The following is a 24054-nucleotide window of genomic DNA, read 5'->3' on the forward strand; positions in this document are numbered from 1 at the left end:
AATATACATATATACATGTAGCCTCCCTCGGGCGTAAGGTGATATTTGATGTAATAATAAAGGATGACCGAGTTTATGAAAACTTTTGAAGATTACCAAATTCTAGGATACATAATACAATATAGTACAAGGTCAGTGTCTGAAATGACCTGGTTTTTGTTTAGCGTAAGACTAACGCTAAACATTTAGTAGGTAATACCACTACCACAAATAATTAAGCTATAATTATAAATGCATATGGCTGCAGGCCGCCAGCTTTTTATAGTGTTTAACCAACGTATTATTCATTTAGTTTTTTTGTTTTACGTTTTAAATTATTTTAAATGTTTTTATACTGTATTATGTTACTTTACAACAATATAAGTGTTTATACCTTATTATAACTCCTAAAATTTCTCAAATTTTACACCACAGTAATATAATTAAAATAATAAACTATTCATGGAGGGTATATATGTATAATTTATGTATATTATATTACAATTTATTAAAATAAAAATTACGCTTTTACATATTTTTTAATATTGTCATCAAATTTTTAAACGCATAATAAGTTTCAATTTTTTTTACATTACTCGTATTCTCTAACTGTATAAATATGCATTACTCATGCCATTAAATACAATCGGCTAAGATTTCTCACTGTTATTTAATATTCTATTCAGTACTTGTATATGTATAATCGTAACTTATGAATATTAAGTTTGAGTGAAATAATATCAAATTCAATAATAAAAATGTTTTTCTTTGTTTACTAAACGATAACAAATTCATATTTAATACAGTAAGACAAATGGATAAGTAGATATACATAAACTATATAAAAAAAAGTTTTTAATCATAAATAAGTAATTTAATTTAATATTTATATTCTCGTTTTAAATACTTTATTCATGGAAACTTGTTAGAATTTTTAAATATTTTCCTGTTAGATAAATGCGAATAAGCAGTTGATCTTTTTAATTGATAAATACATCTTTATAGTTTATTTGTTTTTAAAGTATGTATCGTCTGTCGAGTATAAGTTTAAAAACTAGAATGTACATATTATATACCCAACAATTTAATTCATTAATCAAATTTTTGTTTACGTCGATCAAATTATTTTACTGTTCAAAGAAATTACATGCAGTTTTTATTAATATTATTTTTCTTTAGCAACGATATTTATACAAACCTACGTACACAATTTGTATGCTTGATACAAAATATTACAGGATGAAAGTAATTCATGAGTGTGCATTATTGTTGACATGTTATAACGTATGTCATTACATATTATACAAGACTACAAGAGTAGTATTATAAATGTGGTTTTATGATATTCAATGCTAAAGATGTATAGTATGGAATGAAGTTGAATTTATAATATAAAATATTCATTTATACGTACTACCCATACTTATATTTTAAATTAATTAATTAAAAAAATAAAAATAGGAGAGATCCCTAACTGGTATTTTTGTCGTTTATTCGAACGAAAAATAACATATTACTAAAATGATTTAATACCTACCAAGTAACAACTTCTGTAATTTGTAAAATATAATAAATAGCTAAATTATATATTTTGCTTTAATAATTAATATCATTTTAAACCAAGAACTATAAAGTATTTTCTTGAAACAATAAGAGATGATCTATCTGTACAAATATTTGAGATCGCCCACTTTGAATAATTTTACTATTGGAAAATACGTTTTCAACTACTATAAATATAATAATAAAGCTATATGCCTATAGATTATTGTGCGATTTACTTGTTTTCAATATTCACAGTGTATTATCATAATATAATAATATCTACCTATGCATATTGTGTATATTGTTTATTATGTAAGTGAAGTTTCACATTTTACTTGAATATACAAAATGTAGCTTGTAATGTAATGAAAACTACTTGTTATTTTGAAATAAATATGTCGTTTCACCAATTTCGGTATTTATTTCTGTGTGTATAATATATTAATACATAGCAAGTAATAAATTAAATTTCTTGCGTCGCATTTCGTTTGAATTAATAATATGTTTAGCAATTTGTTAGTACAATAATTTTTTATTTCTAATATAATTAATGCATAGTGCATTAGTGCATTATCGTGATAGATACTGTCATGCTAGATAGGCAGTAGCTTAATAATAATGTCCAATGATAATTTGTTTAATAATAAAAAAAAAAAAACATTTTTTTCTTTTTCTTACGATATTCGATCGTAGGTACGTAGTACAAAAATATTGAAACACGAAAACTGACTCGATTACACAGACCAACTATAAAAGTATTGAATGGAAATTTCGACTCATATTAATATTATATTCACGTCGTCATCGTACTTATTACATATTATACGCTAAACATTAATAGGTAATCATTTTATTGGATTTTCGTTGTAGTAATATAGAAGGTTGTGGTGAGTGATGCGACCCGGCAAACCGCAAGCGTATAGAGTGTTCAAATGTGTCAGATCCCGCCGTTGATAAGTCAACGTTACGTATTATATGTAAACAATATAATATAATTGAATATAGATGTAGGATTTTTTTTTTATCACATTAATGTATTATTATTATATTATTGAAACACACGTGCGCGTGTGTTTTTTTTTGTTGCTTGTGTACAGTTCAGTTTTTACCGTCCGACATGCACCTGTTGGCAGTTATAATAACGCACGGTAAATGTTCCTCTGTGTTGATTTTTGCTGTTCTTTAGCTTAAAATCATACGATAAAGGCAATACGATGTACGTTGACGGTTGTCTGTCGTTTAAAATAATTACTCTGTAGTCTAAAATATCTGTTACTATTGCTGAACCGAAATTTACGGAGTCCTTCGCACCGTTGTTTGCCCTATATCCCGGTAATGATGAGTGTGTATTGCGCGGTGGTCATAATTGATTATTCAAATTTTGTTTTGACTACGTGTTTAAAAGGAGAAAAATTGCTATCGTTTTATATATTGTATTATATTATAGGTATTCGACAGTATTCACTATTCATATTAATTGATTCGTGTATTCATTTAATTTAAATCAATTTATTGTAATATATGTATATATTAATCAACACGTAAATAAATATATAAATAATTTTAAGTTTTATGATATCCCTATCATTATTAAATAATATAAAACCATAAATTAAAATTATGGCTTGTTGTGTACTAATATATATTACGTATTTAATATTTATGCTTATTGATGGACATTCAGTAGCTGGTCTTTAGAGTAAAACAAACTACTCAGTTGTAACTAAATACATCACCGAAGGTGTACAAACATATAAATAAGGAAATGAGTATTGGTAATGATTATTCAAAAACAAATGCATATTATTTATTTGGTACTTAATAAATACTAACAGTGAAACATCACGTCATTATACTCATAGATTATAATTGTTTAACAATTTGTATCATAATAATTTAGTAAATGATTAATATTTACTGTAGATACTTATGATTATAGTTAATATAGTTGTCTATCTCTATACGCCTATACCCATTACCTACATTAACATTACAATATATTATTAACCTAACCCATTATCACAATATAACTGTATAATATGTAATATGTAACATTGTCCATTTTTAAACGATTTTGTTTTGATTTGTTAAATTAAATATGTTAATCTTTAAGAGTTTATTAATTTATTTTCATTTTGTTACAGCTGTCACTGTCCGTTACCTGACAAAAAGATATATTGGAGAATACAGTTCAAACACAGGTAAGATCTAATTAAGTATATAATGATACATTATTATTTGTTATTAGTAGGAGAAAAAATTGATTTCGAAATTGAAATAGTAACCTATGAATATGATAGGGTACTGGCTACTGGTTATATGTTTAATAAGTGCAGTGGTGGCACTGGGTTTTAGCACGATATTTAATATAGTATATTATATTTATTGTAACATTGTTTGTAACTTCAGGTGAATAATATAAGAAATACAAGAATTCTCGTTGTAGTTTCTGATTATTATGTTTGATTTTACAATATCATAATGAAATGGTCAACTTCAACATGTTTTAAGACAATTATCGATATATTAGATAGCAAGTGTCAGAAAAACCATTATGTTCGACGCTGTAGTAGATTTTATGATCATTAGATGAAAATATATTTGATTAAAAAAATGTTTATACCGTAGTTAGATTCATTTTAACAACTAGATCTATAGATATGCGTTAACGAGTTATTTACCTTTTACCTTACGTCCACGCATTTCTTTAAAAGTTAAAAATAAGTACTTCTGTGTTGTGGCAGCTGTACCCATCTTATAGCCGTCGGTGAATAATTTAAATCAAAATCGAATGGGTTTAAACGTGAAATAATTATTTTCGGTGCCAACGCACATACTAATTATTTGGGTTTCGACAGTTTTATCTTTGAGTTTTACTGTTATATTTGTGCGCACACGAAACTAGAATTATTACATAACTGGTTTTCGGTGGGGTTATTGTACACAATAGTCGTATACATAGGGTCGTAAAAAGTCGGCGTTGTAAAATCGCTTAAATCCTCACACTCCTGATTATGCGCGCCTACGCGGTACGTAAGAAGGTGTTTTTTTTTCTGCAGCAATGCACCGGGCGGCACACAGATATTCAAATATATTATTATCATTATGTTTATGACACCTTTGGATCTCGATATTTTTCTTAAATAATTATCAAATTACCCTACATACTCATTCTACCGAACACCCTGCGGATAAATTATTACTATCATTATTATGCATACGAAGCGTTTCAAACGTCTACTTCAATATCACTTTTCAAAACAATGAGCGGTCGCGCGTACACGTACACCGTACTGTTGTATATACGTACACATATGTATTATATATTATTGTATGTATTGTAAGTAGGTATATACATATAGAATTTCTCGGCGCAAGCAAAGCCAGCGGCTATCACGCCCGCGTGCTCGCGATTCCTCATAATATTTTATAATATACATAATAATATTATATATACGTACACTTTATACATACAACATACAAATATTGTTCACAGCACAATAATATTACATTTTTGAATGGGTGGCCACGCAAACACATATTTTAATATATTTATATACACTATAGATATAGTTCATTATTGTGATAGAGATTGATATTTTTCTTTCTCTGTTCGATTTGCAGCGCGTCAATTTTTTTTCATATATTATTATTAATAGTTGTAGCCTCCAGGTAGTTCTTTAATTATGTACAAAATATATGTATTATGACTCCGCATGGCGACTATACGATTTATAAATAATAAAAAGTAAAAGTTAAATATGCCGGTAAAGTTATTTCCGGAGATACTGTCTTCTTCTTTTAGACAATGTTTTGTAGGTATTTCAATATTTGTGTTGGTAAATATAATATAATAATATAAACAACAATATTTAGAGATTTTAATATATATTTTGTAAACTTTAATCATCGGTTAAAGTGGTTAACTCGTAGAGTTTTTTTGCCCAATACAGACCCCGGGTACTACCATGCTGTGAAAGAACGCAAAACCATAGGATATATGTTGTGCAAAATCGGTATATCTGCTTCGGGTTACTTACACGATCGTTATCTTTTCGGTAGTGAGTACATAGTATAAGTACTTATTTTACGTGTATTGTTCGCTATATCCGCTGTGCATGGTCAGTTACCTATGTAAACATGTATAAATACATAATAATATACTACACATAGGCAAACCCGTCGAATCTAGGTCAATTATAACTTGTACAAAGAGGAAAAAAATATCTTCGAGTTCAATGCCGAACTCGTTATTTGTCGCCGTTGTGTGACGATGATGGCTCGGCGGCTGGTCCGTATGACATGCAGCTTACCTGTGCGTATTTATATTAATATATAACACAAAACCCAATATTGTATAATAATATTATATTATGTTATGTGCGGGATACTACGAGAACGGCCATCGAAATCGATGAGTAAACACAATACTTGCAGCGGTGCAGTGTATATTAAAACGTTAATAATGTTTTTTCTATGTGTATATATATATATATATATATAGATGTTAAATTATATATTAAGGTAAGTACAGTAAATATTATTATACTAGGTACCAGCGCGCGCGCATCGGACTTTGATGAACTCCGATCAAGTGGTTCAACGCATACTGCTTGCACTGGGAACGTATAAACACTCGTAAACACTCGCGATTGGACGTAACCACGATCGACAATACGTTTTGTTCTCAAGTCGGGTCTAGATTTATCCACGTACCCTTCGCCGTTCAAATCCTCTATTTACGTATGAATCGTATGATATATGAGATGACAGCGAAGGTAGAGAACGATGTAGATATAACTATAATATAATATAAAACTAGCACACATAATCAATATTATAATAATTGTATGTTCTTGTAATATGTATAGGTTAGCTTGTAATGTTATTTAAACGTGCCGCGATTGGATAAATAGATTTATTATTATTATCGAATGACCTTACCAGTGACTTATAGCAATCGGATTTTAAAATTACAAGCATAGTTATATATCGTTTAAATCATAAGTGTTATTTACAGTAGGTACGTACAATCTAATCAAGTAACTTTTAGTAAACGAATGGCGTAATTGTAGAATAATTTTTTTAATTTTCAATTCTCTTTTCTACGCCCCTGAATATTTATTTGCTTATAACCTTCAACGATTTCGGGATGCTGTTTTTAGATATATCTCATCGATATCTGTTACAAGTTAAATTGTATTCATTAGTATTTTAACACTTCTACCTCGTCACTCTAGGATGTGCATTATACTATTATGTACAATTCACGCGCGCTACAGTACTTAAATCATAAAAACATGCGTTACTGGCGTTATTGCACCGAGACGGCGGTGGCGATATTTTACTACTTGCACTATACGCACCTGCCACCTGCAACAGCAATCTGTTTATGTATGTTTGGACATTTATTGTTATAATAACATAATAGTAATAATAATAATAAAAATATTAAAAACGTCTGCAGTTAGAAGAAATGATTTCCTAGTAACCATACTGTATAATATACATTATATCATTACCTGTGTATTAAAATTGAAAATGAAATTTAGTGTTCTATTATCTAATATGACTTAATATATATTAAAATAATAATATATGAGCACAAACAGTTCATCAGCGTTTAAACTATTATAAAAACATCATATTTTAATAGTCGAGTGTAGGTACTACTATTATATTCCCTTCTTGCGTGGTCCGTTATAATAATATGCCACCGTTAACCGACCCACGTATATGATATAACTATCTTTAATATTATTATAGATATAATATATTATTGGTGTGTACGTCATATTGTTTAATATATATTGTTGTAAATATTGTACATCTTCTGTTTACCGCAGTATAGTTGTTACAATATATTATTACCGGTGGCGATCTCGTGCCACAGCCGCGCCGCCGCGGGTAATTCGGTATAAACGAGCAATCAAAAAAAAAAGGGTCAAACCTCGCCCTATTATATGTTGTATGAAGATGATGATATTCCTATGATTAATGAAGATATTTAGAACACCCGCTAAGTAAATATGTATAATGTATAGAGTGACGCGGGTTTGTAATGCTATTATTACTATCATTATTTTTAATTAATAAACTATTGATTAATTTAAAAAAAAAAAATTATAAATTACAAATGATTAATGCTCGGTATAAATGAAATTATCCGTTATTTTATAGGAGGCCTCCTACGTAGAATGTTACAGGCAACCATTATTGACGTATCCAAGGGAGGGAGGTTGGACTAGTATCCGTAAGAACTTTTGATCTCCCAATTTTAATGTAACAACCAGGTCTAATTTTCTACCCGAAATCATCCTTAAAGTTGAAAATTGAAATAGTTTTACTTCTATAAAAGGTGATAACAACGAACACAAATAAAAAAAACTTATCATTGTAATATCAAATACATTTATCACTTTGCTCATAATGTGAAAATCTAAAAATATTTTCACATAATTAAAGTTTAGTCTGAAAAATAAAATAAATAAATAATGCATATTAAATAATACAATAATTTGCTTTAAAAAAAAATTAACTAGAAAAAAATCTACAGATCTGGCCCACTGGATCATAATTCTATAACATGTCTACATAACAAGCCGATAATAACATACCTTCAACGTAAAATTTTCCATGTTATGCGTTAATAAGGCATAGATAACACGTGTGGGTATTATATCCTCTTAATAAATTATTAATTAAAAGCGTAATACCTATATAGACCCTATCATATATATATATTATCAGACATCAGTGTTATAATAAATATTTTTAGCAATTTTTATTTGAGTAAGTATCTATAGTTAATAATTTAATAAAACATTATTTAAATATACTATACCTACTAAATTACTCAAATATAATCTACTAAATAAGTTATCATTTATTTAATAAATATGGTATAACTTTATGTTACTTATAAAAGTATCAAGTGATCTGTTAGTTATTAAAACAAATTAAAGGTACTGATTTTTAGACTAAATAAAAAAAGTAATTATTGAGTATTTAGATTAATAAATTCTTGATTACACCATTGAAAGTTATCATCAAATTATTTATCAATAGGTATTCAATTTCATTTAACATGATACCTAAGAAAGCCCAATGTGACGGCCTTAGTATGTACAAATTATAAACTATAAGTTAATATTTCAAGCAGCATATTCACGTTTTAAAGGGTGCAAGTGGTTTTTCTATATTGTAAATTGATATTTTATTCTTGGTCGTCGTTGTATTGATTTCAAAATTATTTCTCTAGTTTACGACTTTTATACTTTGGCCGTATTAAAAAAAAAAAAAAAAACATAATTAAATATATACGCAACTTCTCGTATAATACATTAATTGAAAATAAAATTTAATTTAATACAACTGTGAACGAGTACAAATTTTGTTTTTCAGCACCAATAACCTAAACATTTATTTTATTTCACTTATAAATATGTTTAAATGATTAAATAAAATGTTTGATATGAATTATAACATTCATACAAATATATTAGAAGTTAAAATTTATTCAGTGATTCGGTGATTTTATACTGCAATAATATTGATTCGTATACGATTATTAACCTATATTCAACCTCAGAAGTAGACACAGAAAACAGTTAGTATTTAGTTTTTTGTGTTTTAAATAATTATTAAATTGTTATAAACTTTAAAAATTATTTTTAATTCGGCTTAATCATCATAGGTTGTAGACAATATGAAGGGTATATTATATAAATATTTTTATTTATATCTATCTGAATAATATATTGTTTTAGTTTTTACGATGTTTTAGAAGTGCACAATAATAAAGACGTTTACTTACCTAACGGCTAACGTATTTCTATTGTTTGACGTTTGTTATAGAAACAAATTAAATAATCGTTTTCAACACGCATTTTTAAATTATTTAATAATAATGCAATTAATTTATCATGGTTCATCAATTAACTTCATAGTGTAGCTAAAACGTGTTACATAAACTTAATTTTTAATTTTTATATTTTACTTATATCTTATTAATTAAATAGGTACTCTAATTATTTGTTTCTTATATAGTGTATGTACGTTACGCGTTTAATTAACGTTATTCATAGAGTTCTGATGAACTGTTTTACGGTATTGAATTTATCAGAAAAAAAAAGAGTTATATGATGTAGGGCTTTCACTTTGTTTTATGGACTTTTACATAAGTCAGTTTCTTAGAGTAATTAACCACCGTATACCATATAACACATCAATAAGCTCATAAAATACATATTGTCGGTAACAAACATCAGGCTTATCAGCTCGCGCGATGTTTTAATGATTAAAATAACGAAGTATAATTATTACACTCTCACGGCCTTTCTAAAATATTTAAGCAAATTTATTTGAGATTACAACATAATAATGTCGTTGTTAGGACACATTTAGCATCTGATGTTGGTGAACTATGTGTGTGTCTCCGAATACCAAAGGTTCATAAATCTAACTTGTCCCGCGCACTGCTTTATGGCGCTAACTGTAGTAAGATTTTTTACACACCATTAAAGCCATTCCAAATGATCCAAATACCTCTAGACTGTTCGAAATAAATAGATTCTAATAATAACACATAACATTATGTTTATTAAGGCACTACAGATGGACCGCCGCGATGTGTTCCATTGGGTGCCTGTTCTGGATTTATATGTGTCTATGATTTTGGAGTATCTAATTATTTTCTATATACCTATACATTCATCCAGTCACCCTAGCCCCTGATGCAGCTATGCTGACAATGATGATGTTTACTTAGAATAAAGAGTATATAATTATTATTATAACACAATTTGCTTCCGTCATTACTGTCCATAACGTTTTTATACTTGTCAATTCATTAGTAGAGAATGATTTGTCTTTTAAATATTGTAAATTACTTGGTCTGAAGAACAAATTGCAAGTGGGCGCATTTATAAAATGAAATGAGGAGCAGTTAGTCGAAGTGACAAACTTTGAGAGACGACAATTAATTAAAACTGAAATGGGGTTTATATAATATGTTCGTATGTCTTACAAGTTACTCATATATATAACTATAAAATTAAAAATAAGTTTTATTAAATTAATAGTACATTTTACAAGAAATTTTAAACATTTATATTTATGATGAAATATTATACAGTTAGTATTGTATTAATTTTAGCTCAGTAAAATATATATTAAAAGTGTATTATTATATAATTTTGTTATTTGTTGGAAGATTTATAAATTTCAATGCACTATAGTAAAAATGCTTAAATAAACTGTTCAATAATGAGTAAGAAATGTATACATTTTTTCAATAGTTTCATAATAAAGAACCATTTTAATACAATAAAACAGTAGGTACTTAAAAATAATTTAATATAATATAATATGTTTTTACGGGTATAAAGTAAAATAAAAAAAAATAATTAAAATATTCTATTTAACAGAACGAATGCTGTATACTATATTGCATTATTGTGATCAATTCATATAATATATTATATTATACTCGTTCACATATATGTATTATATGTATACAAATATAAAAATAAATTTCTCGAAATGAAAATGATTACTGTTAGTGAGAAATACGTTATTTATTATATTTTATAACGTATTAATTAAAGCTAGTAGTTTTTTAAAATGTACAATCGGCTCAATTCCTGAGTTTGTTAAAATAGATTATGAAATTGCACGTGAACAAACAATATAATTTAGATAGTCCTTTATAATAATAAATGTTTTATTATAGGTTGTGCATTTACTTTTATCGACATTCGAATAACCATAACTAAAACGACATTGTACATAATGCACTGTAGGTACGTGATATATTATTATTTCTGAATTTCTGATCAGTATTGTTGTCGATGTACATATTATGTATTATAATTTCTCGCATAGATAGTATAAATTTCACGGTGACTTATCATTTAAAACGAAAATATAATAAATCATAATAACAGCACTCTGTACACTTTTCAGTTTCTATCGTGATTTCTTAGAACTTGAACTACACGTACAACTAGTGTTTAAAACGATATATTACATTGTTTTACGACATTCCGGCGTGATCGATGATTTACGCGTTTCGTTTACTCTTATTATAGCGGTAGTTAGACATATTTAAAGGTGGGTAAATTAATGATAAAAAAATCACTTGAGTAAATTGAGTTAAATTAACGTTAGGAATGTTCAGCTATTTAATAAATAATATATTGAACTCTAAAAGTTAATATTATGTTTATGTATTTTTATATTCATTTATTTTTTAATATTGGCTTAGTATATAATCATCCTGAATTACACGCGGTAACTTTTAATTTTTAAATACAATGAATATCATTTTTTTATCTATTCCTTGTTATTATACTCACAATTAGTTATGACCACAGTTATAGTTATTAATGGACATGATTTAATTTAATGCCATATTTTTAAAATTAATTGGGAAAAGCTAACCTTAAAGTGGATACTTAAATTAGCTAATAGCTCGAATCAATTCGAAAATGCGCTAACTATTTAAGTTTAAAAGTGTAAAAACCTTTTGAAATGTGCGTTATATAATAATTAATAAATATTATATAAGTTACAACAATGTTCGTAGGTAAACTCGCGTAGATACGAGACGCGCACCTTACTTGAATAGCAATACGTATATACGGAATAATAATATTCGTGTAGGTTTATTAAAATAATATATACTTTTGGTATAATATAAACTACGCGGTAACGATTATCCGATTAATTGAACTATACGACCGTGTTCGGCTGGCCCCGACCTAACACCGCGTCATCAGCTCGAGGGAAAACGAGAAAATGAAGATACCGCGTGGGGTTCTGTTCGCCGGTCGCGAGATCGTCCCGCAACAGGCATATCCACCATAGCAACAAGTGTATACCCGACACAACAGGTACACTATTACGATATATATTAATATTATGTATCTAGCCGGTTCATCTCCGATTATGAAACGCGCCGCCGTGTAATATATTTGTACGATTTTGCGTGCGCAATAAAAAAAAACCCACGGATATCATCGCGGGGATGATACGGAAGATTTAGGCTCAAAAGCTGCCGCAATCGATAGATTTTAGATTATTATTATCATCATTATAGTAATTCGTCATGGATGGTATTATATTTTCCATCGCATGCGGACGACTCATTTTTATCCCATACATAACACAATATTATTATAACAGTCCACGCAACCAGACCGCCCTTATGTTGTCCATTTCGGATTGCGATTACGAAAACACTATGCAGCAATGCAACCAAATCATCAAAGTAAAATGTAATATTATGCTCGGTGTTGGAGAGATTCCAGAATCTATATAGTACATTAAGTTTCAGGAGCTGAATTGTTCACTGTCTTTCCGAGAAAAATTAAAAATTTTAAGCAATTTTAAAACACTAAAATGTGTTTATATATGGTTGATAATAACTGAAAATCTTTTAAAAAAATAAGCCTATCATTTGAAAGTTTCTATCAAAAGAAAAACCATCGACTCGTATATTACATTATTTTAAAAACGTATTATCTTAAATATTTTATCAATCATCAAAATGGCTTACGTGAACCATATATGTTGTACTTCGCGGCTATTTAATCGTATCGTCGTGCGTTACTCAATCCTCGCGCATTGACCGCATAACTTGAGGTAGGATTTCCCGTGGGCACGCCAGGAATCTCAGTGACACTAAATTACCATTATTATTGTGCGTTGTATATACGTATATTAAATTGTACGGTGCGCGTCGTGTAAAACTTGGACGCGTTCCCGAAATGTGTGAAATTGCCGCCACCGCCTCCCCGTTTTCGCGGCGCAGACAAATTTATCGCTCTTTCCGCCTGCCGCCGTCGCGGTCAACGGCCACACGTATTCTCTCTCGGCAGTATTATATAAATACAACGGAAAATGTACTGAAATTTAGTGACCGATCAATGTGTATATGTAGCAATCGCGTGAAACAAATTTGTATGCAAATATTATCTAATTTATCTTCATATATTATATGATACGCATACGTATAAAATCTGATACGAGATCCAATAATAAAATAAAAAATGTTCTACAATAATTTCTACATTTCTACGAGCGAACAAAACTCAAGTATAGATATATACTAGTATAGATCGTCTATAAATTGTAACGATATACTGCGATCATACGAAGTTTGAATGAACTAAAAATTATGCTCCAATAAAATCTAACAAGTCTTATTGCCTATTGATATGTCGTAGAACAATTTCAATTTCAATTTCACTTTGTGAAATCGATCTTTTCATGAAATGGAAACAAATTTTTTACACTTCGTGAAATTCGAAAATAAAATATTTCACGAAATGGTCACTCCAATTTAACACTGTGTAATTTTTTCACAATGTGATCGTTCACTTTGTGTACTTACTGAATACGTTGTGATTATAGGTAGTTCAAGAAATCCCTACACGAGAATAATACCAATAAAGTTTCAGAGCATTTTTTTTATAATTTATTGAAATCTTGGTAAACTTTTCATTTATTTTCATATTCATTTACACTCGTAAAAGAAATTATATTGTATAATAATCACGTCTTTTCCTAGCAAGAATATTCATTTAACAGACTATCAAAATAACGATAGGTACTATAAAAATGACGATATTGAATTACGATAATATTATTTCTGTTCTCGAACTATTCGAATTCGAATTTTAATATTATCTACATTTTTAAAGTGTTGAATTTTTAAAAACTTAATCGTAAAAAATTTAAAAATATGTATAGTTTATTAATATTAGTAAAAACATGTAACGCATAAACTGTAACTTAGAATAGTGTAAAATTCGAGAGCCTCTAACTATATTATTTGCTTGCTTCCACCATTCATAGTCGAACATTTCATACGATTAGCAAGGTTAAATAACAAATAATATACACATCAAATAATTATTAGCGTTTTGTGAACTATAAAATTATACACTGTAAATAATCACAACGAACTCCGCTGCATATTTACATTTCAATAATATTGAATTTAAGCTCTATGTCCCCGACCGGTGGCCACCACTGAATTTCGAAACAGAATTAACTCCATAATCCATATGTTTTTGCTGTGTGTGTTATTGGATTTGTACTTTTAATTTTCTCGTTTGTACTTAACCCCTTTCTAAGTTATTCAACTTTCAATGTGACAGAAAGGCTGGGGCTTTCATAAAAATGGAAATCCAAAATTAAACTTCTGCCATTTGCTCGTGATGGTTTGTAGTAGTATTGTTATTCACGTTTTAGACGTCATCACTTTTTATGTGCTTAACGAATCCCGGACTTATTTTTCAGCATTTATCTATTAAGTATCAATGGTACGTTGGTACATAAATAGATTCGGAACAACAAAATATAAAATAACATTATATTTTACCAATTATTATTATTGTAGTCGAAGTGAACGCATTGTTGCGTGATATTTAAAATGTGTAGAAATTTATATTTTTTTCTATTATCAAATTATTATACGTTCTACATTTTTATTTTCACATTCGAATAAAAGTAACATAGTTAAATATAAAATATAATGTAATGTATTATAATATAATATTACTATTATTGACTATTATGCATTAATACTAATATAATATGCAATAGAAGAAATATGCGTATACCCACGCTCGGTGTTATTCGATTCGAATTGAAAACGTTGACACGAACCCAGTAAAAGGTCAGTAAGTATCTAAGTTTAAACACATGCCGATGATCGATATTATTGTGATTTATTAATAAATAATTTATAATTTTTACGATTTCACGGAAAGAACATCGGACGCAGTTCTGATTAACAACGTCATATTCTTTTAAACACGCGTCTGGGTGAAATATTGTTTGATATGGATACGATTTCTCAATGTCCTTCGTCGCGTCGCACACTTGAGGTGTGTGTATTTTTACCGATACGCACATAGTATTACATTGTTAAGTAATTTTCTTCTAAACACTAAATTGAAAAATAAATTAAACTTAAACTGCACTTTCGAACGCGTGTTTATAGTCTAGTGTAAAATAGCCAATAACCCGTAGAAGTTTGTAGAGTGCAGACGACAAATAACAGAATCCGTATAATTTCCATCTAAAGTTTATCGACTCTGTTTTGTATTTACTGCGACCAAAATAATACGTGTTTATTTTATTATTTCTGTTAAAGCGACGCAGCCAATGATATCTGCATGATTGGTTGTTTGTATTTGCGTGGGAATTTAGCAACCGATTGCGTGATTACGTTAATATAATTTAATACTTTAAACACCGGTGCAACAATATGCACTTTACCGTCGAAACGATGCACTATTTATAATCCCTACGCCCAACGGTCTACGACCTACTAATACCAATAATATCAATAATAATAATGCGACTGTATATAGTGTCATTACTATTTAATACCCTTATGCAGTCTACCGATGAGATAATAATTGTAAGTGTAATAAATGGTAATAATATTATTGTCAACAACTACGAGTAAACACACGCTTAAACACAGCTATAGATGTTTAGATAATCTGCGCGACGATCTGGTTGAGGTTAGTAAACGGTGGCGGCATTAACATCGAGTCACAGCGACATAGCTCTGCAGCGATGTGTACATAATATGTAACCTATATGTTACTTCTAAGTTCTAAGGCTCTAACCATTCGTACATTATATTTTACTATGTACAATAATAATAATAATAATAATAATAATAATGATAATCATAAAAACTTTGTCCGCGCGGTCTATACATACTGTTTTTGTCGACCGAGCACGTAAAATTAGAACTGATGGCGCTTTGGTGCGGCCGCACACTATAATGATATTACAATAAACACATAATATTACATATTATGTAGATACCTGGTATGTAGCGTGTACCTATATCCTCAGATTTCCATCCGTGACACGTAACGTGTTCATTTGCGGGCCAGAGTCGATCTGATAAACACACGCTGTAATATGTGTATAGTATAATAATAATAATAATAATATTATGTATACCCACATCTCATCGTGACCGCCTTCACGGGAGGTACTCGTCACCATCGCTGCCGCCGCTTGAGCATCCTATATTGTACGTGGTCTCGTCTAACCCTATTAAAAAAGATATAATAATAACGGAAAAACGTTTTACGCGGTAATACTGCCGCGGAGAGGAGAAAAAAATAATCATAGAAACGGCCAGACCTACTATTATATATTACGTATTTTGCTTCCCTCGTTTTATTATTAATATATAAATACGCATATACGATAACATTATATAGATACCGCCGCCGCGGTGACTCGACTCGTGACGCGAAAAATTCGTGTCCTTCGGTCCGTTACCGCACTATACGCGGTTGCTGCCCCGCTGCTGGTGGTCACACACGCGCTACCGAGATACGTCACGCGTGTTTAACAATAAATCTCAATCAAATGCACTTTTCGTTTTCCCCGTGTTTTTTTTTTTTGTTTATACTCCACGTCACCGCGATAACTATACGGTATAATAATATCGTTATGTATTGGTATACAATAATATGGTTTGTCGGTTTTTCTTCGGGACCTTTGACCTGCCGCCGATTTACGGTTTTTGCGGTAGTCGCGGCGCGAGGCCGCGTGGGCTACGACCTATGCACGCGCGCAAGTTCAACAAACATCACAACATAACGATATCGGGTGTATAGGCCACCACCACTATACCTGGCCCGTTTATCATTTCATTTCGTACGTAAATAATATTGTTTAGTTACTATACGCCGCAGCGTGGTGCGCGTTATTTATGATTTATGATTTAATATTAAGTATAAATAGGCGTACAGAATTCCGTCGGGGGGAAGAGTCAAAGTCCGCCCACTCGATTAATTGAAAACGAGAGAAAAATAAAACGTCTCGTCGCCAGCGATGTTTTTATAAATGATTTGTACGCGACATAAAAAGTTGTGGCGAGCGCTTCCTTTCGCCGTTTCCTATATGTACGCATATCTATGTAAATATTATGAACACCAACGACCGCCGTCACCGAAATCAAATTTTTCTTTTCCTTCTTTGCTCGTTTGTTTTGACGGCCGCCTTTCGTTATTAAATTATTATTATAACGCGAGCCCGTGGCCGTGGGCGGCGGATATAACGTGCACGGTTCACCCGCGCGATTCTGCTATTTAGTCGGCGGCGCGCAGATGGACGACCGCCGACGCCGCCATCGACTGTGGTGTGCAAGACCCGTCTCGTCGTTGCGTACATAATAATAATAATAAAAAAATACGTCTGTTATTACACGACCGTATAATATTTCGTATACCACTATTTATATACAGCGACGGTTTTGAATTTTGTATATTTACGGTCAGGACACCTTCGTCGACATAGTAAATAAGACGTATAGCCGCTTCTTTGAATATATTTTCTACTCGTCGCGCGTTGGTTCTGATGATATATAATTTATATATGCATATATATTTATTTCCTTTGAGATTAAAACAATATGATTTTATAGTATTTTGTGGTTTAACTTACTACTACGATAAAACCGTGAGAAAAACGAGAGCTTTTCATTTGGGTCGGGTAAAAATTATATACGACACCTTCATTATGCATAAATATTTTTTTTTACTGGAAAATCGGTCTTATTTATCATATTTTTTTTTATTTAGCCATTGATTAAATTGGTTTATTCGGGAGTTTGGCTAATTATATTTCTATGCAGTTAATGGCCACATAAAGTATCTTCGCAGTTATTAATATTATAATACAATTACACATAAGGTTTTCACGGTGTATCAACCCGCAGACGTATGAATTCGCGTGGTTTTTATTATAATATAGCAACATGAAATATAATTTTAAATGTCGTGAAAAATACAAATTTCAGCATACTATTTAAAGGTATAATAATCAATTCGAATAAGTATTTAAGGATACCATAGAGTTTCAAGGTCTAATTTTTAAGTGAGGAAAATGCAATTTTTACAATGAGTTTTTGCTTCTGATAATATACAATTTGTTATTCCAAACAAATAAACAATATACATATACAATAGTCTTTCATGTATAGTAACAAATATGTAATATAATTTATTGTTCACTCGTTCTATAAAAATGAAAATATTATAATAATACATCATTTTGCTTTTTAATCACGTTGGCCCTGAACTCTTTATAGGTGTACAATCTTTTAATAAAATATTTTGGTAAAAATTAAATTTGAATATCTAAGCACTAGCTGCTCTCCCTAATCGTTCTAATATATCTTAAAAAGTGGTATTTTAAACATGGTAAATTTAATTAAATTTATCGTTGAGTATAATATTATAATATATAACTTGCACGTAGCATGTTATACACTATTGCTCGTGTAATGATTACGAACACTATGTAATATTATAATAAAAACTTTTTGAATTACTTATAAAAGTAAAATCGTATGAAATATATTATGCCTATATGATTTTTTATAAACAATACGTGATCAATTCTAAAACGTGTAAGTCCCTGTCACGGAAGAATAATATACATAAATGTTTGGACTAGGTATTGATTTATAATATGAACTCTAGCTGAAGTGTTATTGGTAGATTTATAAATGCCTAAGTGTTGTCTGTCTGTATGCTGTATCGCCTGTATCCTATATAAATATTTATATATATATATATATATATACCTGTACCCAAGTATAGGTATGTACGAACTACGAAGTACATTTTCTGATTTAAAAATAGATAACATTTATCACGCCGTTTGCATAATGCACTTTTAATTAATCCTTTTTTGTTTTGTTTTGTTACGTATAGACTTGTTGTACAGACACGACGTGACGTTCGATAGCGTTCTTACAGAAGTGGAAATACTCGACACATGCAAATATTCGGTAAGTACTGTAAGCATGCATTATTGTATATAGTTAAAGTACTGTACCTCCTGCGCACAGCACAATAGTCGTGTGCGCGTTTGAAAGATAAAAAGAAAGAAATAGAGATACGTGATCTGGACAACAATGCGACTTCTATTCCGCGTGCAGCTCGCGCACAACGCCGGCGAATCATCGTCTCCCGAGTCATCTTATTCTTGCGCAACACAACAGCGTGTCCGTCTCCTACTATTACCTACCACTATAACAATTTACAACTACAACTTTTAGTACTATCACTATAGGTATACCACTACCCATGACACTATATTATATATATTATATTATGTACCATAAATACTCGTCCGTGTAATACAATAACCGATTATAACGTAACGTCACGTTTCGGTTTGAAAACAATTTTCAAACGGTGTTCGTATTATATGTATTATGTATAATTAAATCGGACTCGAAAGAGTTATTGTTATTGTCGTGTCGGTCGTGTAGACACAAATATACGCGACCAATGGAATAGGTACCAATACATAATACAGTATAATGGCTCGATCCTAATATAATGCATCTAAGACCGCGTAAAATATAATAATATATGTGTGAACGAAATCGTATTTATTTTTCTCTCTATAACATAATATACTAATTTATCCACCGCGCACATAATGATACGGTTATAGACAGGTGGTTACCTATATTGTACGCGTATACCTATATCATTGGCTACAGCAATATGGTATGTGTTTTATTGAAAGCGGTACCTACTTAAAAACACATTATACGTGATAGATAAAAACCGTGCAGCGCGGTGCGCGTCGTCCCTCGTATACAAGCTATAATATTATAACTGCAACGAAGATGACTTTTTCATAATTTATACCTAACGGCATACAATACGTGTGTAATTATTTATCATCATGCGCATGTTTAAGCTTTATTTTCATTTGGCGGTCTATCAATTGATTTCCACGTGTAGTATATTATAGATCGGTATTAGATAGGTACCTACTACGATATTATCGCCATAACTATAGAATATTGTCCGAGTCCTCTTAGAATATTAAATGCGCGTCCGATCGGCAACCCAACAAGTAATAATCCATTACAACAATATAATATGATATTCAGTTACAACACTTCCGATCGATATATGTATTATTGCATGTATTAAACTGTAAATATTATACACGCGTAATCGCGTAGTAAACCGCACTACATTGCTAATAAATATTATTTTTAACGATCTAACTGTACACAAACAATTTTATGAGCGACAGCTGATTATTCAGATTGACGGACGTCTGATGGCTGCAGTATATTATATTCGCACGCGCGTGTAGTATTAATCGGAAACCGGTAGGCGGTAGGTAGATCGCGAGAGTGCAAAAACGAGAAAATATTGTAGAAACGCCGAGGGAAGACAATGATGTATTTTTGCAACAGGTTTTATAGCTTCGGGCAGAAGTGACACTGTTAAAATATTATAATATAGTGGGCACGTTGAAAAATAAACCAATCGATGTATGTATTTATCTTCTTATATCATACGTTTTAAACGAAGGTGTCTTTCTAATGACCTTACAATTTTACTAGGTCTGAATTCAGAAATAATTAATAGCAACGATTAGAGTAATAGGGTGTAAGAAATATATAGCGTATTATATTTTTTTTAAAACCTCACACGACGAGTGACGAGAAATTTTTTTTTGCAAATTAATTAGCAGCAATTTGCTAAGGTTCAGGAAGCTCTGATGTAGTGAAATATTTATTTTAATTGACGGCAGACTCGTTTAAACTAGTTTTTCGATCGTTATTAAACATATTTTTGTTGAGAGTTGAGTTCATTAATTTTCGAAAAATTAATAATTACAACTATAAATTATTTCACGTATGCAAATGAAATAGAAATATGAAAAATCGAAATTTTCAGCAGCAGGTTTTTGTACTACACATGCGTTCAAAATGAACTAGAACGTTGTATAATATTATTAATCAGTTTCGACAATAATTATATTATACAACTACGTATTATTGGTATTAGACTAGACTTCAATAAAATGTAGGATTATATTAAACAAAAATATAAAAGGCGTAACATCTATAGAATTTCTCCAAATGTTTAAACAGACTGATATATTTTCTTTTCTATATTTTATAGAATACATTTTTCATCTATAAAATACTACGCGTGTCATGATCTAAGATTTATTACAAAATATCTCGATTTGTCTGTTTATTCAGCGTTAGCGTTACTTTCTCGAAACTTTTACTGTAGATAAAATATAAACGGGAACGGAAAATCCAATTTTAAAAAAAATATTATTTATTATTAGACTACCAAGTACGAAGTACATAATATTAAGACTTATTTCTTTTTAAACTTTCATATTGTTATTTAGGATCATATTAAATCCCGCGTTGTAATACAATTTATTATTTACTATTTAGTATGTCATATCGATAGTAAAACTTGTTTCAAGTGTTGACCACTATTATGGTCGATTGTCAATATTATTGAAATCGTTCTTACATTTCATACAATATTCATAATATTGTACAATACCCATAATGTTTGTGTTTGTTTGTTCTCTTATTATTTTTATTAAAGTATTGCACACTTGCACTAATCTCAAATGTATTATTTATAATTCGTAATAATGGTATACGTACTATTGCGATTATAAAATGTTGTCATAATGAATAATGTACTCGGGCGTTGGTGGATTAATTAAGTATGTATTTCGATACCAATTTCAATGCTGACATTTTTGTAATATTAATAATTGTTTTTATGACAACGTTAGAGCTTATAATTGCAGCAGAAAATATGAATCTACACTAAAGAGTAGAGATAATTTATTACGATTTAACATTTAACCAGTAAACTATATTTTTCCGTTTTTTTATCTCTTGCTTTTACTGCAACGTCGGTGTATTATTATATTCTTGAAACTATTTGTAGGTATTTGAGTTTATTGTTATATTTTGTAACGAAGAATGATATTATTACGTCGTATACTATAAAAATGATTTTATTTTGTCAATTGATGGAGTTTAAAAAAAATTGGACATCATAAACGAATGTATTATAAATTCTTCATTGAGAGGAAAAACATTTTAACAGCTTTATTTTGTATAGTCAAACATTAAAAAACAATGTTATGAATAATAGCCTTAACATTTACGATTTGTTATTTCTAGTCACCACCAAAATAAATTGTATTAATATGATAGTAATAGTTGAACTAGTTATAATAATATTATGAACTCACATATTGTGTCGATATTACTCGTTTTATCCACCCCAGGGTTATAGTACTAATAATAACATAATGCCCAGTGTCGTGCGTTTAGAGAGTGAAGTGAAACTATAAGCAGTTTATACACATATATATGTATAAGTAAATTAATTGTCGTCGAACGTTAAATCGTTAAAACATTGTTACTCAATTATCTGGTTAAATGTATTATTCAAACGCAGGTACGACCAGAAAATTCGCTCATCCGTAAATAACCATTAGGAAATACATAATATATATATATATAAGTATCGATTCCCAAGCATACATTCAACATATATACATATTATATTATAACTATCGCCGCAGACTCGGTTCATGTTTATCCTTAATTGACAACAATATACGTACTATAAATAAGGCCAGCGGTCAAAAGTTAGAGGCGTGGAAAGAAAATCGTATAATGGAAATGAAAAAAAAAATACATGCCTATAATAATAAATCGATGTATATTCTAATTATTGTAAGTGTGTATATTGTGATAATGCGCGCGATGAACAGGAGACGGACGGACGAGGTCTGAGTGCCTGGCGACAATAATAATAATAATAATAATAATAAAAAACGGTTAAGGTGTGACAATAATAACACATGGTGTAATAGTGTTAATAAAACACGTATACAAAATATGTTATCAAGACTCAATACGTATTGTAGTGTGACCGTTTCCATCGACGCGCTGATAGATTCGGTTCATTCATAGCGCCGAGTACGCGCCCACATCAATACGATATCAATACTTACGCTCCAACTATGATATTATTATTATATTGTTATATATTATTATTATTATTATTATTGTCTTGCCTTGTACGGCGTGTATGATATCCGAGCGCCGAGCCGCCGACCGGCGCATCGGCCGGGAATCGTGAAATTGCATCACGGTTCACATATAATCACATCACGTCATAATAAATAATATCACATTATTGTCGACCGTCGCCCTCGTTATTATTGTATTATATTATTTTTTAGGTGGTGCTATCGATTCATCGATCGAATTGTCACGCTGCGAGTTCGATATTATTATCATTATACTTACTATGCGACGCACTATACAATTCTTAATTGTTATGCTTGTAACGTGTATTATACAGATGCGCGGTCAACTGCCCCTCGTCCCGCGGAAAACGGTAAATCGTCCCGTAAAAAAATTGTACATTTTGAATAAACGACATTAGGACACGACTATAGCTTACAGCCACATCGCTTTAAGCGGAATATCATCAGTTAGATATCGTCGCGGTTGTGTGTAAATGTATAATAATTATGTTATGATATTAAACATTTTATTATGTATACAGTGTTCTTGGACAACTGGTCGTTTGTTAATTTATTGTTTATTCTGATGGCGTTGGCGCTATTAATGCTGTAATTCGATCATAATTTTTA

General features: G+C 30.1%; 1 protein-coding gene across 1 annotated transcript in view; it reads left to right on the plus strand.

Moving 5' to 3' along the window:
- LOC113554664 (ras-related and estrogen-regulated growth inhibitor-like) overlaps positions 1-24054 on the plus strand; it is a 74061-nt gene that overhangs the window by 17522 nt on the left and 32485 nt on the right. Inside the window, exons 3-4 of the mRNA XM_026958612.1 lie at positions 3669-3725; positions 19293-19369. Coding sequence (XP_026814413.1) covers positions 3669-3725; positions 19293-19369 — 134 coding nt within the window. The remainder of the gene's footprint in view (positions 1-3668; positions 3726-19292; positions 19370-24054) is intronic.

This window comes from Rhopalosiphum maidis, chromosome 2 (assembly GCF_003676215.2).
Source record: "Rhopalosiphum maidis isolate BTI-1 chromosome 2, ASM367621v3, whole genome shotgun sequence".
Taxonomy (NCBI): Eukaryota; Metazoa; Arthropoda; class Insecta; order Hemiptera; family Aphididae; genus Rhopalosiphum; species Rhopalosiphum maidis.